This window comes from Neofelis nebulosa, chromosome 9, assembly GCF_028018385.1.
Source record: "Neofelis nebulosa isolate mNeoNeb1 chromosome 9, mNeoNeb1.pri, whole genome shotgun sequence".
Classification (NCBI taxonomy): domain Eukaryota; kingdom Metazoa; phylum Chordata; class Mammalia; order Carnivora; family Felidae; genus Neofelis; species Neofelis nebulosa.
In genome coordinates, this window is record NC_080790.1 from 131,217,347 (window position 1) to 131,242,955 (window position 25,609).

Sequence of the window (25,609 nt, forward strand, 5' to 3'; positions counted from 1 at the left end):
AGGAGGAGGGCGCTGGGGACGCCACTCCGGCCCCACCTCAGCAAGGCATCTGCGCGGAGATCCGGGCCTCGCTCGGCACAGGGTCGGGGGACCCCCGCTCCACTGCCCCGCCCCTGGGCCCTGTGACCAGGGGGACCCCCGAGTCCTCATGGGTCACACGGTGAAGCCGGTGACAGTAGCAAGCTGATAGTTCACCTCATCCACGTGAAGCCCAAAGCACACACAGTAAGCACTCAATAAACTGGGTCTGAGTGGATCATTATTATTATGGAAAGAATGACTTTTTAAATGAGAATCCCGCCCTTTCTCGGCGCTCACTGATTTTACAACTTGCCACTGTGACACACACTAGCCCCCAATGCCTTCAAAAGCATTTAAGAAAGAAGAGGAGAGGAGAGGAGAGGAGAGGAAAAGAAAAAAGAAAAGAAAAGAAAAGAAAAGAAAAGAAAAGAAAAGAAAAGAAAAGAGAAAAGAAAAGAAAAGAAAAGAAAAGAAAAGAAAAGAAAAGAAAAGAAAAGAAAAGAAAAGAAAAGAAAAGAAAAAGAGAAAAAGAAAAAGAAAGAGAAAGAGAAAGAGAAAGAGAAAAAGAAAAAGAAAAAGAAAAAGGGCAGCCTGGCTCACTCAGTGGAGTACGTGACTCTTGATCTCGGGGTCACAAGTTCGAGCCCACATTGGGTGTAGGGCCTACTTAAAACAAAGTAAGGGGTGCCTGGGTAGCTCAGTCAGTTGAGTGTCCGACTTTGGCTCAGGTCATGATCTCATGGTTCATGGGTTCGAGCCCCGCGTTGGGCTCTGTGCTGACAGCTGGGAGCCTGGAGCCTGCTTCAGATTCTAGGTCCCCCCCTCTCTCTCTGCCCCTCCCTCCCCTCATAAATAAACATTTAAAAAAAAAAGAAAGTTAAGAATGTTTTATGAAAATAAATGGATTAGTCAGTGCAGTAAACCCTTGGATTGTGAGTAACTTGTTCTGCCAGTGTTCTGCAAGATAAGCAACCATTTTTAACAAACCGTAACCTGATAAACGAGCAGTATCTTGCAATACGAGTCGTACGTGACGCCCAACGTCACATAATCCCACGTGAGCCAATGGGTCTCGAAATTCGCTTTGATACACAAGTGCTTTGGGTTACAAGCATGTTTCCGGGCCAAATTATGCTCGCAAACCAAGGTTTTACTGTACTTGGGAGTCTTTTTTTCTGCTGACCTTCAGAAAATACGTGGAGGGGGTCCAGGAGGCTTCCAACACCCCCTCTTGTTTTACGCTTTTACTCTTTCCCCTGGGCCATCCGGGAGCCGATCAACCAAACCTCACAGAAGCGTTGGTGACCCAGGGAGCTGCCGGCAGTAACGAAGACGATGTCTAACGTGTCAGCTAACGTGTCTATACCACTTAACCTACACCAAGAACCGCTGTGTGTGCGATAAATGTTGGTCTCCCAAGAACCCTATGAAGCAACTCTACCGATGGGGAAGTGAGGCTCAGAGAGGGGGACTCACGTTCCCAAGGTCACACAGCTTCTAAGTGGCAGTCTGGCTCCTCTCCTTCATAACCATGACTCTAGCCTGCTACTGATGAAAGGGGCTATTTCTTGGACGGTGATACCTTAGCCCCGACACGGGGGTTATGGGGTATCCAACTGGGGAGATGAGGTACCCCAAGAATTGGGAGCTGCTCTGGGGCGCCTGGGTGGCTCGGTCGGTTAAGTGTCCGACTCTTGGTCTCAGCTTAGGTCACGATCTCACAGTTCAGGAGTTCGAGCCTCCCGTCGCACTGAGAGTATGGTGCCTGCTTGGGATTCTCTCTCTCCCTCTCTCTGCCCCACCCCTGCTCACTCTGTCTCTCTAAATAATTTTTTTTTTAATTTCCTTTTAAAACAATTGGAGCTGCTCTAAGGGGTCCCATCAGGAGGCAACTGACAACCAAGGACATGAATTCCTTTCTTCTGAAATATCCACAATCCCTCCATTTGCCCCAGGATTGAGTCAACGATTTATTTTAAAATCACCGTCAGGCCACACTGTGGTCTCTGCCAGGGCCTCTCCTCCTCCAGCCTCTTTCGGGCCTGTTGCTCACCCTCGGGGACACACGGCCAAGTCTGAGGCAGCTGTTCAGTGCCAACCCACCAGCCAACAGATCGCTTTTGAAAAAAAAAAAAAAAAAAAAGGAACAGCAAGAGAACATCTTCTCCGCCTAGAACTACGGGCGGGTGGAATTTTCAGGAAGCAGAATAGAATGATCAAAATAGAAACCCCGCTAGGGAACCTACACAGGGTCTGTCCTTGGGGGGAGGGGAGGCCCGGGGGGAGGGGGACGAGGAGAACCAGTGCTCTCAGGCCTGAAGGACTTGGGGGCAAGGAGTCAGTTCACGGCCCAGAAGCCAGACGCCCCTCGGCCTGGCAACGGGGCCCCGGGGCTGCGGGCCATCCCTGTCTGAGGCGGCAGGCCCACCACTTGATGAGCTCACACCCCAAGGTGTTGCGAGTCGCAGGCCCTGGGTTTGAGTCACACAGTCTGTTGCCATGGCAGCACTCGGGATGCCACAACCTGGCACCACATAGTACAGGCGGAGGAAAGGGGAGAAGGTGGAGGGAATGAGCCCTACCTCCCGCCACCCCACAACTCTCCTAACCTCCAAGGGCGGGGGTCGGGGGGGGGTGCTGTGAGCAATCACCCAAAGGAGCAGGAAGGGGAAGCTTTGTCGTCTGGCGGCCTGCAGCGCCTGTAGCAAAGACCTTTGAAAAGCTAGAGGCTGCCTCCAAGTAAGAAGTTCAGTGCCCAGCAAACTTTCCCAAAAGCCCCCCAGGCCCCTACCACGCCCACCAGACGCACACGCGCACAGGGGTTGGATGCCCCATCAATGAATCGTGTGTATTCTAATGCCAGAGAACCAGGTTGTCGCATTCGTCACTCGAGAAATGACACACACAGACGCAGGGCACGAAAGGCGAGAAATTCCATCCAGGTAAGTCAGGTCCAGAAACACCAGCAAGGGAAGAAAGGCAGTTTACCGTCCTGTCTCGTCAACGTGGAACCACCGGAAAAAGCCACCTTGAACGCTATGCTCTTTGCTGACCTTGTCCCCAGCTAAGACAGCTGTCTGCCTTCACCAGACGGGACAGAAAAGAGAGCTCCGTCCTGCTTCCCAGGCAGGCTGCCAGGAGGCCAGGCGCCCAGGACACAAGACCCAGGACGACTTGCAAGCCTTACAGACTGGCTGCGGGCATGTCTGTTTGCAAACCCCCATGCACCCACAGGCGGACACCTACTCCTTTTGGAGAGGGGTAGAGAGGTGTAAGGAATCTGCAACGCGCATGCATAAGGTCAGCTTTTGGACGGAGGCAGCAGAGCCCGGACATCGAGCCGACGTGAGTCATCTCCATTCTCAACTTGGGGTGCAAAGAACCACCTCCTGCTAGTTTAGTCATCCCATGGGCCCCTGCCGCTTTCGAGAAGTTCAGAGACCTTCCTATTTTTATTCATTGGATAGCTGATCTTCACTGGGCCGCAAGCTCTCACGGGTACTACCTCCTTCTCCGCAGCTTACGACCCCACCCCGCCCCCCCCCCCCCAGCCCAGCCAGGAGGCAGGTGTTATCAAGTCCTCTGCGTTACAGAGAAACTGAGGCTTCAGGATGCAGGGATTCACCCAAAGTCACAAGATCATCAGGGCCAGAGCTGGACTTCAAACTGAGACATCATTTAGGTGCAGTAAAATGCACAAGCATGAAACGTACATCTCATGCCTTTTTTACATACGTGTCTGTACCTGGTTCTGCCCACCACTCAAGATCTAGAACATTTCCATTCTGCCCGAGGGTTCCCCTGTGGCCCTACCCAGCCAGCAACCCTAACCCAGGCGGAAGGACTCACCCAGCCTGACTCCTCTCAGAGACTAGGTGCTAATACGCAGCCACGGTTTCTTTTTTAACCCCTTGCAGCACTCCCCCATATGACGACACCGTAATTTATGTGTCCAGTCAGCAGACTGTACTGCCTCCATTTTTAAAGAAGACCACCATTTGTGGGGCGCCTGGGTGGCTCAGTCGGTTGAGCATCCGACTTTGGCTCAGCTCATGATCTCACAGTCGGTGAGTTCGAGCCCCGCATCGGGCTCTGTGTGCTGACAGCTGGGAGCCTGGAGCTGCTTCGGATTCCGTGTCTCCTTCTCTCTCTGTCCCTCCCCCACTTGTGCTCTGTCTCTCTCTCTCTCTCTGCCTCTCAGAAATAAATAAACGTTAAAAAAAAATTTTAAAGAAATAAAAACAATAAAGAAGACTGCCATTTGACATCAAACTTGACTTTGATGAGGTCCATTTCTAACAGGAGAATCCGTCCCTCCACACTTGTCATGTGGTGCGTGACCGAGAGCAAGGCTCCGACAGCTTCCTCACCAAAACGAGAAGGAAAGATCCGGTCAGAACCAGAAATAGACTTCAGATAATCCTGCCTCAGAAACAAGGCTCGCTGGGGCTAACCACCTCTCCGTCAAAGGCCTGCACGGGGCGGGGGGGGGGGGGGGGGACGCGGGGGGGGTCACACGTTCTAACCAGCGCAGCAAAGACCCCTCACCTTCATGCCAGCCCCTCGGAGCCACACCCCTATTTGAGTCCCAAGCCCCTGGCACTGCCTGAAAAGCCGATTGCCACCTTTCCTAGAGCCAACCTGAAATCCAGGTGGAAACTTACCCTGGAGAACAGCGGGGGCCCCTGAACTGGGCCAGGGGCAGAGATTTAAAATTAAAAGCTGATGGACTGACAGGTTCTTTATGTACACTTTCCCCCCAGTTTTCATATTGGTGCCACGCGCCCAGAAGCAGGCACACTTGATCAGTGGCCCTGCCAACCCCAGCCATTCAGGATATTCCTCCTTCCTCCGGGGCAACGGAGGGGTGGTCCCCCACTGCGGGCCTCAGACCTGCAGCCCATCTTCCCCCCATCACACAGGTAAACAGCCCCTTTCTGTAGTCTTTACAGACACGGTTACAGGCGCTGCAGACCAAGTTCTTCCCCTCTTCATTCCACATCCCCCCTTTTGCAGGCATGCCCAAGCAGGTTTGTTTTGATAAGGACCTTTATAAATCCTGAGCTTTGCAGGCGACTTTCTTCCCTTCAGAAAGCTCCCCCAGCCACGGCTCAATTAAAATCCACACGGGAAGGGCTGGCTTTTAGAAATGCATTTAAACTCAAACAGGCCCAGGGGAGAAAACGGGTTCTCTCCCCAAACCTTCGAGGAGGAGGCAGGGAGAGTCCCAAATGCCAACTCGGAGGAAAGGCCATCTCTTGGTTCTGTTCACAGCTTAGTCTGCCCTGGAAAGCTATATCCCCTCCCCCACATGGGGCCGGGGGGGGGGGGGGGGGGGGGGGGAGATGTTGGGGGAAGGCATGTAAAATCCAAGGCAGGGGGCTTTCCATCTGAATGCCGGTTTATAAGAAATGCAAAGGACAGAGGAACCTGTTAAAAGAGTCCGGCATTTGGAGAACCGACCCTGCTTCTTCAACAAATAGCAAGAAAACAGACTGATGGGGACTTTCCTAGAATAAAAGAGACGCCACGGTCCCCTCAACCAGATACAACGTGAAGATCCTGTTTGGATCTTGGTTCAAACGAGTTCACAGCAAAAAGATACTTGTGACACAAGCAAGAAATCTGAAACTAGATATCTGAAATTAAGCCATTATTGTGCTGTTTTAGGTCTGATAATGTCGTCTGACTGGTCCCTGAGTCCTTGTCTTTGAGAGCTCTAGTTATTAATATTAAACCATCTGGAATTTGGTTTCAAGTAGTGGGGGACCCGCACCCCCAGCGTAGAGAATATGTCCAGGGTGGAGAGGGGTGAGAGAAGGGTAGCCTGATGCTGGTAATTATTGAAGCTGGGTGATGGGAACGTGAGAGTCAATTATCATTATCTCTGTTTCCCTCTTGTGGGAAAAGTTCATCATTCAAGTGCAGGACAAAATCTTCTTGTTTTGGGGGAACCCATAGGGGGCTCTGCTCCAGGTAGAGAAGCAGACGGCCCCAGACCCTTCCCAGGAAGAGCCCCCGGGTCACATCTTGCCTCCTTCCCTGAGCTCAGTTTGAACAATCAGAAAAAAAAAAAAAAAAAAAAAAAAAAAAAACCCTCACGCCAGCCTGAGGAAGCTAAGTTTGGCTGGAGCTCTGCGAAGGCTGCTGCGGCTATTTCCTGTGCTGGGGAGGAGAGCAGGAGGAAGTCCCTTCACGGGGGGAAGCCACAAGAATCCATCATACTGCACGCTCCAGGGCTGCTCCTTCCTGGCCCTGGCTCAAGGGTCCCAGGGGGCCAGGGCAGGGGACCTGGGGAAACCCTGCCTCCCCAAGAGAGGCAGCCACAGGACAAATCCAAGCCCTGGAGTCTGGACACTTGAGAAAGTTTTTGCAGACGGCCAAGTTCTAGAGCTGAGACAGGAGCCAGACGAGAGTTTTTCGAGTCAGAATGGAAGGTGCCTTAAAAGTAAGACACCTTGCTGTAACGCCCACTCAAGCCCGACAGCCAGGGGCTCCTCGCCAAGGACCGGACTCTTCATCCCTTCCCTTAAGGCTCAGAATTCACCCAAGGTGAAGGTCGTCCCTTCCAAGGAGCCAAGGCCCTCAGGAAGTCAGGAGAGCTGGACGCTCCCTCAAAGCCCATCACCACTGCCAGCACCAGCCCATCTGCGCACAGCCCACCTCCTGGTAGCCGCACATCTGGTCCAGCAGGTGAGCTTTGCCACCACCATCCCCCCCACCCCGCCCCCGCACAGGTGAGAAAACACAAACCCCGAGAAGCAAAATCGCACACCCGTAGGTGGGCCATCATGAAGAAATTATTCAACTTCTCATCCATTCATTTGGAAATTACTGATTGGGCACTTACTAACGCCAGGTACTTTTACTGGCCAAGGTCACGCAGGCAGGAGGCCACAACGTCAGAATTTCAAGTCAGGGTTTTCTCATTTCAGATCTGGCAGTCTGACTCGCTGCGCCTTTGGAGCTGGAGGAACAGGCACCCCAGGAGGCATGCACAATAATCCACCGGGATGCAGAAAGCAATGGAACAATAGCACAAGGCCCATTTAATTCCTGTCCTTTACCATTTTTATTTTTGCCGCACAGGTATAATCCCCTTGGGACAGCAGCAAAGTTGACAATGCTATAAACACCAAATATAAGGACTGAACGCACCCCGTGCTACCATACGTGGGACCCCTCAGAGCCAGAGTCCGTGACATTCTGGCTGAGTTGTAGTGCTGACAGCAGGGACTCGGGACCCCAACTGCTTGGGTTCAAGGCCTGCCCTGCCATTTACCGCTGCATGACTCAGTAAAAGCAACGGACCCCCCCCGCCAAAAGAGTCTGACTTCACTGGTCCCAAGTGCAGCCAGGATTGAGAACCACGGGCCACAATGCTGCCTTTTTTCAAATATATTCAACCTCATCCCCTTACAGGATTAGAAGGCCTTGGGAACCAACCCAAATAACACTGCTCCAAGGTTTGAAGAGCCTCCCTCCCGGTCGCCTCAAGAACAGAGGGCCTTTAATTTGGAAGCGTGGATGACAGGTGTTCAATAGTGAAGAATGATTAGGGCAACTTTCTCCCCACTTCCCTCGCCTCCCTGACAAGGCCACCGCTCAGTCCTCGCCTTCATTCCACCTTTCCAGCTGCACCTGGAGACGCTATTTGCACAAAGCAGGCTTAATAAGGCCTGTCCTTAATTCGACGCAGACGGCAATGTCTCTGAATGTCACATGTGTTCAGCGAGACTGCTTGCTTAGGGTAGAACTCTATTTTTAGTACGCACCAAAAACACCTCATGATACCATATCCCAGCACCTCATTTGTCCCTATTTGGTTACCAGGCCCTGTCCCACATTGGCCCCGGGGCCAGGCAAGGGCAGGACCACATCTGATGGTCTCTACACCCCCACAGGGCCTGGCACAAAACCAGCATTCAGGGAGTATTTGCTGAAAGAATCAGGTTTTAATTGTCCCCTGTGAATGGGGTAAGAGCAGGTGTTCCTGAGTGGAAGGGCAGGTGACACGAGGGAAGGGACTACGGTGGGGTCTGGGACTCCACCTGAAAATGGTCTAAAGGGCACGTGGAGGGCAGAAGGGGGCGTGCAGGGGTTATGCTCACGTGCGGCATGCACACATAGGATACCTGTGCACACGCACTCCTACAGCGGGTGCACGTAGGAGGGGTGGCTTTCGTCTGCTTTTCCAAGGGCTGTGACCCAGCAAGTTTAAGGACCACCGGAACAGACTCTACAAGCAACGGCCAGGAGTCTATTTGCCTTTCTGAAGGGTCAAGGTTGGTGCCATTTGCATTTGCTTCCGAGGAAGTGAAGCAGGGACACATCAGACCCACTGAGGCCTCCCAGAAGTGATCACTCCCAAGGAGTCAGTCCCTGATGGTCCGGAGGAGATGTGGCACCCTGGAGGAGACGGGGACTCCCAGTGGCCATCCAGCCCTCCCAGGGTTTTACACATTGGGAGAATAATTCGTTTCACTGAATTCACAAGCACACACTAGGGAATTAAGCTTCTCATCTGTTCACTGACAACGCGTACAGGTCTCTCCCCTCCACGATGAGGTCAGTAGCGGAGGTCAGGGCTCCCACAGCATGGTCCCCATTCCTTCTGTTACTTTTTTCAACCGAGGGAGACGGTGAAGTATAGGAAGGGTCTACTTTGCCTGCCTCTAAAGCAGATTTGAAAACCTAGATAAATGAAGTGGATGATTTCTTAGAAAGATACGGTGTACCAAAATGGACTCCAGCAGACAAAGCGCAAGCCGACTAATTCCCCCACACATGATGGAGAAAGCAATCCTAGCCCAACCCTGTAAAAAGGCACCAGGCCCGGATGGCTTCATGGGGGAATTCTATCCCAACTTTAGAAATGCGACAGTCCCAACAACGCATCCATTGTTCCTGAGCATAGAAAAGTAAAGAAATCCAAACCACACACCAAAAGGGACACTACAGACAAGTACTGCTCATGAATACCACTGACAGGAATCTTAGATTTTATCAGACACCAGCCCCACCACTAGAAGAAAATAATACACAGTGACCAAGTAGGGTTTAAGGCAGTAATGTTCCAATATTAGGAAGTCTCGTAAGTGAGCATAAGAGATCTAAGAAGAATAAAACCATATTCTTCCACAGACCCTAAGACGTCTGTGACATAATTCAACTCTCATTCCTCTTCAAAACTCTCAAGAAAACAGGAATGGGTGGATACTTCCTGAACATATTAAAATACAGACACTTCGATCCTGAAGATGACACACGAGGTATTCCTGATAGGGTCGGCACAACAGGTGCTCAATAGTTAGCTGGAGGAGTAAACGAATAACGGCTCACATTAACTGAGCACCTCCATTAACAAAGCCAAGGGTTTAATAAAATGCTCATAACAAATCACACTCTGTATTGATTTAAATAGGTCAAGCCATTCAAGGCAAATAATCCTGTGAGGGTAGTAGTATTTCAGCTTTCGAGAGATAAGCAAACCAAGGTCCGGAGAGGTTAAATGACTCGCCCAGGGTCACTCTGGTGGTAAATGTTTTCAACTCCAGTCTTGCCAAAGTGCCAGGCCCTTTACAAACGGCTCTACGTAACTCTCATCAGATAAAGGAATAGTGAACCCTCACACAGTGGTTCCGAATGCTGGCTCTGAAGCAAGACGGCCAGGTTCAGGGTTCAACTTTGCCATTTACCGGCTCTGCTCTCTTGGGAAGATTCCTCCACTGTTCTGTGCCTCGGTGCCTCCTCTGTAAAATGAGGGTGACCACAGTGCCCACCAGCTAGGGTTGGGGGGTAATTACAGGAGCTAAAAGGCATCTGCTACAATGTTACAGTTCCATAGAACAAGCATCCAAATTTCCCAAAATCCGTAAGTCCCGTCATCCAGTTCTGACAACGTCGGTCCCATTAGCGGGCTCCTTCCTCCCTGGACTCTTGCCAAGCTCATTCATGCACAGAGTTAAGGGTAGCCCTCACACGCATCGCCAATATATTGTCGCCTGGGACAAAGCCCAGTAGCAAGCTAAAGGCTAGTGGCAGCCCTTGGAGAGAGCCACCGTTCAGAAGCAGAGAGGTGACCCCATGAACATCCGGGTAAGCCAGAGCCAGACCCACATCTGGAAGAGCTCGCTTAGCCTCTCAAGGCTCACACCCGCTCTGTTCTTCGGCCATGATGCTTCTGTGCTCCCAGCAAGGAAGCATTATTTACAGATTCCAGAGCAAACTCCCCACTCCGTAAGGGGGGCGGGGTGGCGCACATAGGAAATTCTTTCCCAAGAGCCAAGTTTAGAAAGGAGTAACTTTACAACACAGAAACCTGACAAGCACTACTGTGGCCAAGTTGATCAAGGTCGATTATCAACACTGATCAATCAAGCCGATACTAGGTACCCTTGATATGATGCGATGGAAACAGTCACTTCACCTGCGTGGTCCTCCTCTCTAAAACCCATAGCCCCAAGTCCTTCCAGGAGAGAAACATCAGAAAGACCCTAAGTCGGGCACAATTCTACGGTATATCTAACCGGTGCTCCTCAAAACTCAAGTTCCCAAAAAAATTTAAAAAAATAACAAAGGCCACTTGAATCTGAATAAAGTATGGACTTTAGTTCATCATGACGCATCAATATTGGATCATGAATGATAACAAATATACCCGTACTGATATAAGATGTTAATAAAACGGGGCCCCGGGTGCTCAGTATATGGGAACTCCCTGTACTGCCTTGACAACTTTTCTGTGAATCTCAAACTGTTACCAAAAAAATAAAGTTTGTTGGCTTTTTTAAATGATTCCAGGGCTTCCACTGTGGCCATTTAGACACCCATCTGGCGGCCACCAAGCACCACTTGCCAAAAAAAACTATAAAAAGCACCTCCCATCAGATTTGGCTTGGAAACTATTTCCCCGGAAATCTCCCCCGTGCAAAAAAAAAAAAAAAAAAAAAAAAAAAAAAAGTTAGCTGATTGTGAATCTGGGAGGGGTGTATTAGTTCTCTGCAAAACATGACTTTAATCTTACCAAACAAAGACCACGGATGTTAAAGGGACCTTAAAGCGATCACTTGCAGATTCTTAATTGTGTCTTTTCAAAGCAAAGGATGGCCTCCAGATTGCAACTCGAGAAGACTGGTCTCTTTTGCTTGCTAATTATTTCCATCTCCAGCCAAAATTCAGAACGATTACCAGCTATCATCTTCACTTGGTATCCAAGTCAAAGCAAACGCCCCTCACCTAAGGTGGTCAGTGAAGACAGCGAAGGAAGGAAAGTGAAAAGTTCTCATTCGCCTGCCTAACACAGCATCTCTGGGAAACGCCAAGCCCCCAAAAGTCTGTGAGAAGTCCTCCTACACAACCCCTTCCTGCCCTCCGGATGCGGCCAAGCCCCTGTGCATCTGGAAGTTACCAACAGGCCTGCCCCCGGAGGCTTTGACAAGCCCTGGGCTGGGCTGTCAAAATCAGGAAGCCCAGTTGGGTGGTTTTTTTGTTGTTGTTGTTTTTTTCCAAGACAACCTGTTAACCAGAAAAATACAGTGAGGTTCCGCATGCGACCTCCTTTTCCTTCTGACGAATGCTCCTGGTAAGCAAAAGCGCCGGCCTGGCCTGGGGAAGTCCCCAGCCACAGAGGGCCCTTCAGCACATACACTGACAGCTAGTTTAGGCAGGAATAGGCTTCTGCCTGAATCCAATCCGCAGGCCAGCCTTTCCCCGAACCCCACATCCATTAGGGCAGCGGGGCAAGGGATCACCGTTTAACAAAGCTCAGACTGATCCCTTTAGGGGGACTCGCAAAAGCTGGCGGCCGAAACCAGGGAGGAAACGGTCAGGCTTCCTAACAGTGAAGTTGCGCCAACCTCCAGCATCTGAACCTCCTGCGTCTGAAGGCGCAGACAACCTCTTCACTAGTTTCAGCACAAAGTTCCCGACAAACTCGGCTCCCAGGCGCTGTTCACAGAGGAGAATCCGTTGCCACCTCTCTGTGCCCCGGTTCCCTCCCTGCTAACTCCATTCTCTGGCTTCCCCACCGCCTCCGTCCAGAGGCAAATCACTTCCGTTCCCCTCCGACGACCCTGCAGCTGGGGGCCAGCTGAGCCCCTTGCCACCTTTTGCTCGGCTACCGGCGACCCCCAGGGAGGAGACCCGAGTAACTGCAGACTGACGCCCTAATGGGCAAGAATGAGCCTACCGCCCCCTAAGGGTGGGTGGCAGCAGTCCCAGATGCCTCGTGCCCTCCCTCTCACCTGGGGAGACGCACCCCTCCCTCCCCACCCCACCCCCCCGCCCCGGGAAGTGTGACATCGGGAGCACAGAGGGGTCCTGTGTCCACTCCGCAGGCCCGAGCCCCCGCCCGGGCTCAGGGGGCCAGGCCGGGGGAGCCTCCACCGACCTTCGATAGGATTCAAATAGTCATAGTCGAAGAGGATGGAGAAGTCGAACTCGTCTTGGGGGCTGCCCCCGGGCTCGTGGCCTGGGGCGTCCCCGCCGTCGGGGTCGGGCTGCGGCTCCGGGGCGTCCATGGCGCGCAAAGCGGCGGGAGGGTGGCGGGGCCGGGGGCGAGCGCGGCCTCGGCCTGCTCCTGGGCACCCTCGCCCGGCGGTGCGAAGGGGGCAGGAAGCGGGCCCGAGAGGCGGCGGCAGCGGCGGGGTCGCTGTCCTCGCGGGGACGCACGCGGGCCCGGGGATGGCGCGCTGGCGCAGCGGCTGCTGGACGCGCCCGGGGAGCTGAGCGGCGGCGGAGGCGGCTGCGGCGCGAGCTTCCTGCTCCGGGAGGCACCTGTTGCGGCCCGCGGCAGGGGAGGCGGGGACAGGGCGGCCGGGCCGGCGGGGGCGGGGCCGCCACCGGGGACTCGGGGGAGGGCGCGAGGTGGGGGGAGGGGCTGGCCGGCCGGCGCCGGGGAGGAAGGAGACCGCCCGGGCTGCAGCCGCACCGCCCGGGCACCGCGCTTAGCCACCGGCCGGGCCGAGCTGGGGGCCTCCTCCTTCCCCCCTCCCCGCGGGCGAGGCTGCGCGCTCTGCGGGACCCAGGACCCAACGCCAAAGCCTCTGCCACCTGTAGTGTTGTCCAGCTGCTCCCAATCTTTTCCCTCCTTTCTTCTCTAAGCGGGGGAGGGGGGGAACCAATCCCTTCTATGGCAGACTGAGTCTCCAGGTGCCTCTGGGTGCCCACAGCTGTGGCATGATATTGACCTACAGTCACTTGTGTACGCCTGACCGCAGGTTCCCAGGACCTGAGAAAGAACGCGAGGTACTCTGAGAGCACAAGCCTCACTCTGACATCTATACCTCGTTGGCCACCTACCGTGTGCCTGGTGCCAGGGACCCAGCGTGACCCAGACACTAACGACCTGGGACGTTCAAGGTGGGGGTAGGGGCGGGCATGAAGGCGATAAACAAAAGGACAGAGATCATCTTGAACAGTGTCCGGAGGGAATCGCCAGGGGTCTGGGGTAAGGGCTGGCTGTTGGAGAGGCCTTATTCTCTTGGGTGGTCAGGTAGGGCCTCTCTGGGAGGGGACATTTGGATGAACCTAACCGATCTGGGGAAAGAGTGTTCGGGCAGCAGGAACCAAAGGAATGAATCCTAAAGCAAGAAGGGGCTGGCTGTGTTGCCAAGCAAAGAGGGCAGTGCATTCAGAGAGGTGGGCAGGTAACGAGTCACCTGGACACTTGTTATAAAGACAGATCCCAGGCCTCTCCGTGGAGCTTCCGATTCTGATTCCGAAAGTCTGGAGCAGAGGCTCAGGAGTGTGTGTTTTTATTTTTATTTATTTTAATGTTTATTTATTTTTGAGAGAGACAGAGCGCAAGCAGGGGAGGGGCAGAGAGAGAGGGAGAGACACAGAATCTGAAGCAGGCTCCAGGCTCCCAGCTATCATAGCAGCACAGAGCCCAACGCAGGGCTCGAACTCACGAACCATGGACCGGAGCTGAAGTCAGATGCTTAACCGACTGAGCCACCCAGGCGCCCCAGGAATGTGTATTTTTAAATAAGCACCCAATGTGAATGTCGTGAACAGGTACATTTGGGGAACGCTACATAGGAATCCAGTACCACCCCCACCCCCATAAAACAGTTCCAGGGGTCTCGGACCAAGTTAGCTGATGTCAGAAAATAGACTCATGGGAGCAGAAAGGGAGAGTAGAACAGTGGTCTTCGACCCGTACAGCATGTTAGAATTACCCGGAACACTTGTTAAATGTGCCTAGGCTTCACTCCGGGCCCACGGAACCAGAACATCCAAAGTTTTTTGTTTGTTTGTCCATTTGTTTTTCCCCAGTGACCTCAGACGGATCTAAAGTGCATGCAGTGTTGAAAATCTCTGCATCAGAAGATTAGATGGGGGAGGTTCAAAGATTCCCAGAGAGCCACAACTTGACCTCACATGGGGAATGACTCAAATCCTTCCCCCTGTGCCAGAAAGAACTGAAAATGTGCATCCTTCACATTCTCACCGCTCTGCTCCATGAAGGCATTTGTGCAAAGCTAGCGATTGTCATTCATTCCACAACTATTCACTGAGCACCTGCCAGGTACCTGAGCTGCTACAGATCTCAGGGATGCAGCCATCAACAGGATGGCATCTCTACCCTCATCATGCGTGTATCCTGGAAGCAAAGAGACACAGCAACGAATAGGGGGTTCCAAATGGCACTGAGACCAGTGGTTCTTAACCCAAGCTGTGCATTAGAATCACCTGGAGAGCTGTTGAAAAATGCAATGGCTGGGCCCCACCAGAGACCAGTTATAATCAGAATGCTAGAACACAGGGCCTGGGCATCAGGGTTTTGTAAAAGCTCCCCCCAGATGCTTCCAGCGTGTGGTCAGGGATGAGTAGCACTGGTTTACACTCTCATTTCAGGGACCCACGCTGGGCTCAGGACTTGCCAACTCCCAAGGTTCCAGAAACCAGAGTTTCTGGTTGTCAGAGCAGAAAATGATCCTGTTCATTGGTTCCTAACCATAAGGACAGCTACACTGGATGTATCCCAACACACATCTTAGGGCATCTGATAAATGTAGATGGAGGAGGGGAGAGTGATGACCCAGACTGGGACACTTAGAGCCAAGTATCTAGAAGGAGGTGGGTGCTCTAGGGTCCTTAGGACAGGACCCTGAAGTGTGGTCAGGGATAAACAAAGGAACCAGCCTACCCTTAAATAGAAAAAAAATAAGGGCTGCTGTCACCCTCACGTGTCCTTTCTCATTCCCCATCCTCTAATCAGGTAGACATCTGTTGATTTTTCCTACTTGGAATCGTTCCCTGCTTCTGATAACAGCATCCCAGGGTGTTCCTTTGGGAAACTACTCTTGACACAATTTTGGCAAAACTTGTCCCATCCTCCTCTGGCAAAAAAAAAGTGGATGAATGACTCAGGCTTGACCAGAGAATTTTATCTCCTCTAGCCTATGAGACTTACTGAGGCAGGGGGCATGACTGCCTCATTCATACACGGCTTTATGTCCAGTGGATGTGTGGATGGATAGATGGACGAATGGAAGAGTGGGTGTTTGGATGGATGGATGGATGCATGGATGGGTGGATGCATGCATGGATGGATGCATGGATGGGTGGATGGATGCATGGATGGATGCATGCATGGATGGATGGGTGGATGGGTGGATGGATGCATGGATGGATGCGTGGATGGGTGGATGGATGCATGGATGGGTGGATGGGTAGATGGATGAGTGGATGGATGCATGGATGGATGGATGGATGCATGGATGGATGCATGGATGGGTGGATGGATGCATGGATCCATGGATGGGTGGATGGGTGTATAGGTGGATGGATGGATGCATGGATGGATAGATGCATGGATGGGTGGATGGATGCATGGATGCATGCATGGATGGGTGGATGGATGAGTGGATGGATGCATGGATGGGTGGATGGATGCATGGATGGATGCATGGATCCATGGATGGGTGGATGGATGGGGATGAGTGGATGGATGCATGGATGGGTGGATGGATGCATGGATGAGTGGATGGGTGAATGGATGCATGGATGGGTGGATGGATCCATAGATGGCTGGATGGATGCATGGTTGCATGCATGCATGGATGGGTGGATGGATGCATGGATGGGTGGATGCATGCATGCATGGATGGATGGATGCATGGATGGGTGGGTGGATGCATGCATGGGTGGGTGGATGCATTGATGGATGGATAGATGCATGGATGGATGCATGGATGGGTGGATGGATACATGGATGCATGCATGCATGCATGGGTGGATGGATGCATGGATGGATGCGTGGATGGGTGGATGGATGCATGGATGGGTGGATGGATGAGTGGATGGATGCATGGATGCATGGATGGATGCATGGATGGGTGGATGGACGCACAGATGGGTGGATGGGTTGGGTGCATGGATTGATGGATGCATGGATGGACGGATGGATGCATGGATAGATGCATGGATGGGTGGATGGATGCATGGATAGGTGTATGCGTGGATGGATGGATGCATGGATAGAAGAATGCATGGATGGGTGGATGGATGCATGCATGGGTGGATGGATGCGTGGATGGGCGGATGGGTGGATGGATGCATGGATAGGTGGATGGATGCACGGATAGGTGGATGGATGCACGGATGGGTGGATGGGTTGGGTGCATGGATTGATGGATGCATGGATGGACGGATGGATGCATGGATAGATGCATGGATAGATGCATGGATGGGTGGATGGATGCATGGATGGGTGGATGGATGCGTGGATGGGTGGATGGATGCATGGATGGGTGGATGGATGCGTGGATGGGTGGATGGATGGGTGGATGGGTGGATGGATGCATGGATGGGTGGGTGGATGGGTCGGTGGATGGATGCATGGATGGGTGGGTGGATGGGTCGGTGGATGGATGCATGGATGGATGCCTGCATGCATGCATGGATGGGTGGATGGATGCATGGATGGGTGGGTGGATGGATGCATGGATGGGTGGATGGATTAATCAATGGGTGTATTGATCAATCGATGGAAGAGTAGATATTTGGATGACAGTAGATGGATCAATCAATGGCTCAATAGAAAAGTGGACGTTTGGCTGGAGGGAAGGAGGGATGGACGGACAAAGAGAGTTTAACTCTCCCGTGTGAATAAGTTCCTTAGGTTTTTTAAGGCTCCTCCATCCTGAGGGTTCCTCTGGCCACCCAGTTGTTAGTGCAAGAGCCTCAATCGTTCCCCGAACAACATCCTCTCGAGATACCCAGCAAGATGAGATAATGAAGGGAAGAGCACGCGACAACTGACGTGCTACAAACCCTTCGGCCTTAGGGAGGGCGGCTCAGGACACTCTGAACAAGGCCGTAGCGGCCTCAGTTGTTCCTCTGAACAGAGGATATATTTTAAAAGCTTCTAAGGTTTGGAATCTGCACCCACACGATCCGAATTCTTTCAAGGGAAGAGGTTCAGACCAGGCCCCGCCCCCAGTCTCTGCTGGCGCAGTGGGAGGTGACAGGTGTTCCTCCTCTAAGGGCCACCTTGAAGGGTGGGGGTTGGGGTTGAGGGGGAAGACACAGTTTCAACTCCAAAATAAATAATTTGTGCTCTTAGGAGCAGGGACGGGGAGCAGAACGCATGACCTTTATGCATTCAGGGGCCATCCCAGGGGGCAGGGGTGGGGCGGAGGCCTTGACATTGCAACTCTGTCAACCTCCTCTCTGACCTGCCGCTGACCTCCTTGCAGAACCCTAGCCTCTTAGTTTTCCTCCAGCCCTTCCAACACAAGTGCCAGGGGAAGCCAGTGAGGCCCCTGAGAGCTCGAAACTTCTGGTCACACACTGTACTGCTCTGGCCCTGGGCCAGGAATTCGGCTCAATTCAACGAGCGTTGACCCTAATGTGTAACTGCACACTGAGGTAAGTGCCACGAAGAAAAGAAGGTGCTACAGGGCTTATATCAAGGAAACCTGATGTAGATGGGGAGTTCAGGGAAGGCTTCCCTAGGAGGTGATGTTTCCGCAGAGACCAGAAAGTCGCCAGGGGACAGTGAGGGGAAGAACTACCAGCCAGCCGGCACAGTATGTGCAAAGGCCCCGAGGCAGGAGGAAGTATGAAGTGTTGGCGGGACGGAAAGGAAGACTGGAGTGGCAGGTGCTCAGGAACCTGAAGAAGGTGTAAGGTAAGGCTGGGAGGTAAGTGGGGGCCCTGGGACAACATGGAGAATTCTGGACATGAGAGCAGGGGGGAGCAACCAAGCAGGGTCAGGCGGTGTGCGACAAGATCACGGTCAAGTTTTTGAACAATTGCTTGGGTTCCGTGTGAAGAAACTGCAGGGTAAAGGGTTGCAGCGGAAGACCAATCAGGAAGTGCCTGTAGCCACGCAGGCAAGGGGTACCGGGAGCGTGGGCTGCAGCCACAGCAGCGAAGATGGAAACGGAGGCAGCACACAACGGACACACGTGTGTACCCTCGTCCTGGGTCCATCCTTCCCCCTTCCAGGCTTCCTCTTAAAATGCAGCACAAATTTGATTCCACCTGAATACAAGTATGCGAAGGGCACTGGGCCCTGAGTCCTGAGGCCCATTCAGGTTGGCCCTGGAGGGACCCACTCACCGCTCGCCGCTCCCTCCTTTGTCCCTCCTCGTCTAAAGCCCCTGTTTATCCGCAGCCCGGGCCTCTCCCCTTAAATCCGGGGTCGTAGGCCCAGCTGCCAACCCAGCACTCCCTGTGGGCGTCCAACAGGCATCTCCAGCCGAACGTGTCCAAACCTCTCCGCTCCTGCTATTCCCAGATCAAATATCACCCCCTCCCCGATTCACCCGGTTCTCTGACCCAAATCCAAGTGGTAGTCCTGGACCCGTCTTGTTTTCTCACACCCACAGGCAAACCCGCAGCAGAGCTGGGCATCTCTAGCCTCAAAATGGAATGTAGGCCCGACCGTTTCTGGCCAACCTAAGACCTCTTCCTCCTTCCCCAGTAACCCACTTCCCGGCACGACTGCAGGGGTAGCCTCCTGCCCGGTCTTGCCACTTCCACTGTTGCCTTTACACAGAGCAGCCCGGGCGATCCTTTCAAAATACAGATCCGATCGATCCTCCTGTGGCTTCCCATCACGTTTAAGATCAAATACAAACACCTGGACCTACAAGGCCCTGGAGAAGCTGCCCCAAGCCCCAGCTCTCTTTGGATATCATCTCTCGCCACTCTCCCCTTCTCTTACTCACTTCTGCCACCCTGATTGTCCACCTGTTCCTCGACCGTGCCAATCGTGGCCTCACCTCAGGGCCTTTGCACCAACTACTGCTGTCGATATTTGTCAGGCCACTCCCTCACCTTGTCCATCCCTCAGCTCAAACGTCCCTCAGAGAGACCTTCCATGACCATCCCAATAAAAATAGCCCCCCCTAGCATTCTCTGGCCCTGCACCCGTGTTCCTCCAAGCCTTCGTCTCTACAGTATATGGTACTCACCTGTATATTTCCTCACCTGTTTACTGCCTGTTCTTGTCACTGGAATGTAAGCCCCACAGGGGCAAGGATGTGGGTCTGCTTTGTTCACTGGTTTATCTGGGGTTGTCAGATTTAGCAGATTAAAAATACACAACACCCAGTTAAATCTAAATTTTAGACACACACACAAATTTTTTTTTTTTTAGTGTAAGTATGTTCCATATATTATATGGGACATTATTTTAAGTTTATTTCTTTATTTTGAGAGAGACAACACGAGTTGGGGAGGGGCAGAGAGAGAGGGAGAGAGAGAGAATCCCAAGCAGGCTCCATGCTGCTGCGGGGCTCAATCCTGTGAACCGTGAGATCGTGAACCTGAGCCGAAACCAAGAGTCAGACGCTTAACCAACTGAGCCACCCAGGCGCCCCTACCTGGGACCTATTTAAACTAAATATGATTCATTGTTTGAAACTCAGAGTTACCTGGGCATCCAGTACTCCGGCTGTATCCCCAGATCCTAGAATAGTACCCAGCACATGGCAGGCAGTCACTAAAAGGCAGCTGAAGGAAGGAAGGGATGAAAGAACATGCCCATCATAGCTTCTCCTGAGAGATCAGTCCATACCTGAGCTTGCTTCAGCAGGGGCACCTGGGTCCCCGCTTTCCTCAGTTTAATGGGACTTAAATTGTGTTTTGCACAATCAGCGGCCCAACCTCTAGAGTGGTTATGACACCTGTAATCATTTTTATAAGAGAAACATCTCATCTGACTCAGTGGTTTCAGGGAAATTCTGCCCGTACATGTTTTTTGGTGAGAAAGAAAAAATACTTCTAGAAATATGTCCTGTTATAGAAAATATGCGCTTGGGGTTATTATAGCAAGACTGGGGAGGGGGGGGGAGCACCTGTGTGGCTCAGTCGGTTGGGCACCCAACTCCTGATTTTGGCTCAGGTCATGATCCCAGGGTCATGGGGTCGAGCCCCACATTGGGCTCTGTGCTGAGCGTGGAACCTGCTTGAGATTCTCTCTCTCCCCCTCTGCCCCTCTCTCCTGCTTGCATGCAGGCTCTCTCTCTTCTTCTCACTCTAAAAAAAAATAAGACTGGTACATCGGAATCCAGTCACCACTGCCCCCACCCCCACTGACCTCCCTGATGGTCAATGGCACCCACAGTCCTGAACACATAAATGTTTGGCCAAGGTTGGGGCGGGGGGGACCTTCTGGTATAATAAGGAATGTCCCAGAGCTGGGAGGCCCAGGATCCAATCCAAGTTCTTCCTCTAACTCACTCTGCAACTTTCAAGCAAGCCACCTGGGCTTACTGTGCCTCAGTCTCTCCATCTGTAAGATGGGGGGGTAGTGAACTGGATAATACCTGAGCCCCGGTTCTGGCTCTAATATTCCAGGATTCTCTGACGCTCACCTGGGTGGCAGCCAGGGCCATCTTCATGGGATACAACCTGTGAAGTCACACAGGACCCCGTGCTCAGAAGGACCCTACGCTTAGTTGGCTCTGCTGTCACCGTCTTAAGATTCTTAAGTTTTGAACATGGGACTGCACCCTTTCACTTTCCACCGGGCCCCGCAAAATGAGGCAGCCAGGCACGATGGCAGAATTTAACGAATAAGTCACGATTCTCATCACGAACTCCACATCTTGACAACGCCCGTGGTAATAAAAGCTTGACTACAAAATGTAGGCACTGAAACCTTTTTTTTAAGTCTAATCCAAAAAGTAGGAAGATTCTTCACCAGATTCCAGAAACAATCCCGCCTCGACATCAAGCACATCCTGGGATTCCCACCCTAGATGTTAATATTATAATTTATAGATGGATGCGTTGGACTCCCCCGGGCCTGGAACTCGGATAAGCCAAATGAGGCTAGATTCAAGCAATGCCAACATCTCAGCCATCAAATAAATGGTATTTCCATAAAATGTTTTTAAAAATCAAAATGAACGAGGTACCTGGGTGGCTCAGTCGGTTGAGCATTCTACTTCAACTCGGGCCATGATCTCACCGCTTGTGAGTTCAGGCTCTGTCCTGACAGCTCGGAGCCTGGAGCCTGCTTCGGATTCTGTGTCTCCCTCTCTCTGCCCCTCCCCTGCTCACGCTTTGTCTCTCTCCCTCTCTCTCTCTCTCAAAAATAAATAAACATTAAAAAATTTCTTTAGTTAAAAAACAAAAAAATCAAAACGAATGTGAAAAAAAAAAAAAAAATCCATGGCAAGCAAACTATTCCGGAGCCTGAGGCTAAAGGAAAAATGAGTAATACTGATCCTGTCTTGATTTAAATTTTTTGTTTTTATCTTTGGTTTAGCATGGATTTTTGACATCAATTTTGATTTTTAAAATCTTACTCATCTCGATTATGGAGTCTTCTGGTGTTTCCTTATGTTTCGCCTCCCTCCCCCCTCCCCCCTCCCCCCTCACCGCCCCCCCTCCTCCCCGCGAAAGCCATTTTCAGGAACGAGCTCCGTATGAATGGGGGGGAACAGCAAGACCGGTTTGAGACCCGACTTCTACTCCACTCTGCCACCTACATCATCTTTTAAAGTCTGCACAGGACTTCTCCGCTGTGAGAAAACCAATCTCCAGGAGGGGATTGCTCTGAGGGTGCGAGGTTCTGCTGAAAAAGTAGCCCCCCAACCCCCCACAGCTGCCCCTTGTCCCCCTGAGCCTGTGAGCTTGAGACCCCAGCTTCCGGGTTCTTGACTCCTCCTACCTGGTCCCTGCCCACCCAGCCCGTCCTGACTGTGTTTCTCCTCTTGACGCCTTGCTTCCTGGAAGTTCCCCTCTGCCTTCCGAAACTGATCCTTAGCAGGGGAGCCTGGCGGCGAACTCACCTTCCCCGCAAACCCGCTGTCCTTGCCTTTAATTAAGCAGCGGGTGCCATGGGGGGCGGGGAGCTTCATCTGCTGCTGTGGAAGGCGACGAAGGGCCAGCAGGTGAGGGGACCGGGCCCAGCCCCACAACCATTTGTCAACCATCTGCCTTCTTCTGCCCTTCTGTCAGCCGGGCTGTCCCCCTAGACGACGGTGCCTCCCCAGAATTGTGTTTCTCATTTCCACTCTCTCCCTTGCCGTAGTCGCTGCAGACTGGGACAGCCGTGTTCGCTTCGTGCTCTTTGAAGTCGGGGAGTGATGAGGACAGCAAGCTGACTTCGGGGACCTCAGAGCTACCCTCCCTCAGCTTCACACCCTGGCCCCCCAAAGACACACATGGCATCTGCTCTTGCCCCCCCCCCCCCCGCATTTCTCTGTCAAAATGATCACTAGATCTCGCTGAAACTTTTAGTGATTTAGCAGGTAAATGGCTTCAGGTATGATTGTCTCCCCGACTTTACAAAAGGAAAAATCTTTCCCTGACTTGCAGAAGCAAACGGGCATGTCTTCTGTACCTTGGACTTTCTCCATAAGGCCTAGCTGTTACCTTGCATCTGGCAGACCCTTCATACGCACCTCTGAGCTCACGGGGTGAGTGAATGAAGTAGGTCATCCAGAACCCACAGAAAAGACCCCGGAGATCTGGCAGACAATGGGTTTATCCCCTTTCGGACAGCCTTGGAGGTTATGAGGCTGAAGGAAAGTACGAACTTGAATTTAAAACAATAACACGGCAGCTAATGTGAACGGACCACTTTTTTGTTTTTGTTTATTTTTGAGACAGAGAGAGACAGAGCATGAGCAGCGGAGGGGCAGAGAGAGAGAGGGAGACACAGAATCCAAAGTGGGCTCCAGGCTCCGAGCCGTCAGCACGGGGCCCGACGCAGGGCTCGAACTCACAGACCGTGAGATCGTGACCCGAGCCGAAGTCGGACGCTTAACCGACTGAGCCACCCAGGCGCCCCTGAACTGACCATTTCTATCTACGCTGAGAGCATCACAGACATGATCTTTAAACCTCCAAGCACCCCCTCCCCATGTGCAAGGATTACTATTATCCACTTTTCAGTTAAGGAAACTAGGCCCAGAGTAGGTCGTGATGTCACTTCTAAAGTCACACAAGCCACCACGGAAATGGTTTTGTCCCACACAAGTCTGATATTCATTACTGAGTCACACTGTTCCTCGGTTATTAGCTAAGGGCGGATTTGCTAAGGGACATTTTGGACCAAGATGAAACGCTGAAAAAAAGTCTTATGACTCCCAGTGATAGCAGAGGACGAAGGAGGGGCTGAATTGGGGCGTCTCGACTAGACCGAGGGCAAGACGTGTCTGAAGTGGTCTGTATTCTTCGCAAAATTAGTGGCATCTACTCCCGTCGCCAAAAACAGGGACCATTCCTTGCAGGACCCCAGGACCCCAAGGGAACACAGTTCGGGAACCACAAAGCCTCACACCCTATGGACTGGAAAGTACCACCTCTCCCCACCTCGTCTGCCCCACGCCGGTCCCAGCCACCAGTAACTGCCACCCAGGCCGCCCCGACGGCCTCCCAGGTGCATTCGGAGCACGTACTCTTACCCGCCAGAGGCCGCCTGCACTTAATGGTCAGTATGGGCTTTTACAAGATTAACGAGACCACACCCTCCGCTGCTTAAAATTCCCCTAACGCCTCCCCATGACTCGGAGAGTGAACCTCAAGCTGCTCCTTCCCTGGCTTGCCTCCATGATCTCGTCCCCTATCACACTCCCCGGCCCTCTCGGGTCCAGCCGTACAGGCTTTCTCGCTGCTCACTGAACGTTCCAAGAACATCTCTCTTCTCGGGACCTCTTCCTTCTGCCTGGATGCTCTTCTCCCAAACATTTCATAGGCAAACCCCAGGCCACTCAGAAGTCAGTGAAAAACGACATCTCTTCGAAGAGAAAGGGGGCCATTCAGTCTGAATGAGCGATCTCTACTGTGCGGGTCACGCTGTGTGTCTTCCCCAAATCACGTTCAGTTCCTAACCCCAGGTACCTGTAAATGTGGTCTTACTTGGAAATAGGGTCTTTGCAGATGTAATCAAGTTAGGATGAGCTCTTTAGAACTAAAGGCCGGAACCCAATGCCTGGTATCCTTATGAAAAAAAAAAAAAAAGGAGGGACACACACATACACAAGGAAGGCCACGTGAGGGCAGATGGAGAGACCAGAGAGGTGTATCTACAAGCAAGGACTGCCAGGAGCCACCAGAAGCCGGAAGAGACGAGGAGGGGTCCTCCCCTAGAGCCTTCAGAGAGAACACGACCCTGCCCACACCTCGATTTTAAACTTTTAGTCCCCGAAACTGTGAGAAAATAGATTTCTGTTGTTTTAAGCCACCCAGTTTGTGGTAACTTGTGAGGGCAGCCATAGGAAACGAATACTCCCACCCACCACCCATGCGTGTACACGTACACGTATACACATATACATGCACACATGTATGTGCATGTGTGCATACATGTGCACACATTACCCACACACATACGCATGCATGCTTGCACACACATGCACACATGCACATATACGTGCGTGCACATATACGTGCATGCACATGTGCATACACATGCACACATGCATACATCTATACACACAACACATGCACACATGAGTACATGCATACACGCATGCACATATATATGCATATACACACATGCCCACACGCATATACACATACACATGCATACACATATATACACATGAATACACGCACATGTGCATGCACACACACATATACACATGCCTACACATACATACGCGCATGCATGCACATACACATATACACATACACGCACACATGCGTGCACATGCACATATACACATGCATGCACACACATATATGCACATGCCTACACATACATATGCACGCGCATGCACATACACATATACACATACATGCACGCATGCGTGCACATGCACATATACACATGCATGCACACACATATATGCACATGCCTACACATACATATGTGCGTGCATGCACATACACATATACACATGCATGCACACATGTGTACACATGTACATACATACGTGCATACACACGCACGTGTGTTAGTACATGTACATGTGTACACACGCGTACACACATGCACACATACGTGCATACGTGCTTATACCAAGTCATTCCCAGCTCTATTCTCCTACTTTGGTCTCAAGCATTTGACCCCATTTGAAACTATCTTAGGTATTCCCGGGTCCACTTGCTTGCCGCTTGTCTCATGAAGGCAGACGGTCTCATTCCCTACTCCTTCCCCAGCATCTGG

At 52.1% G+C, this 25,609-nt stretch overlaps 1 protein-coding gene across 7 annotated transcripts in view; it reads right to left on the minus strand.

The window, feature by feature from the left end:
* NFATC2 (nuclear factor of activated T cells 2) overlaps positions 1–25,609 on the minus strand; it is a 159,705-nt gene that overhangs the window by 128,126 nt on the left and 5,970 nt on the right. For 3 of the 7 annotated variants that reach the window (XM_058685975.1, XM_058685976.1, XM_058685977.1), the window contains exon 1: positions 12,413–12,776. The exons of 1 other annotated variant lie outside the window; for it this stretch is intronic. In XM_058685975.1, the coding sequence (XP_058541958.1) occupies positions 12,413–12,542 (130 nt within the window). In that variant the 5' untranslated portion in view covers positions 12,543–12,776. Of the gene's footprint in view, positions 1–12,412; positions 12,778–25,609 lie in introns of those variants that run through there. 3 more of the 7 variants (XM_058685974.1, XM_058685978.1, XM_058685981.1) reach the window with 2 other exon arrangements.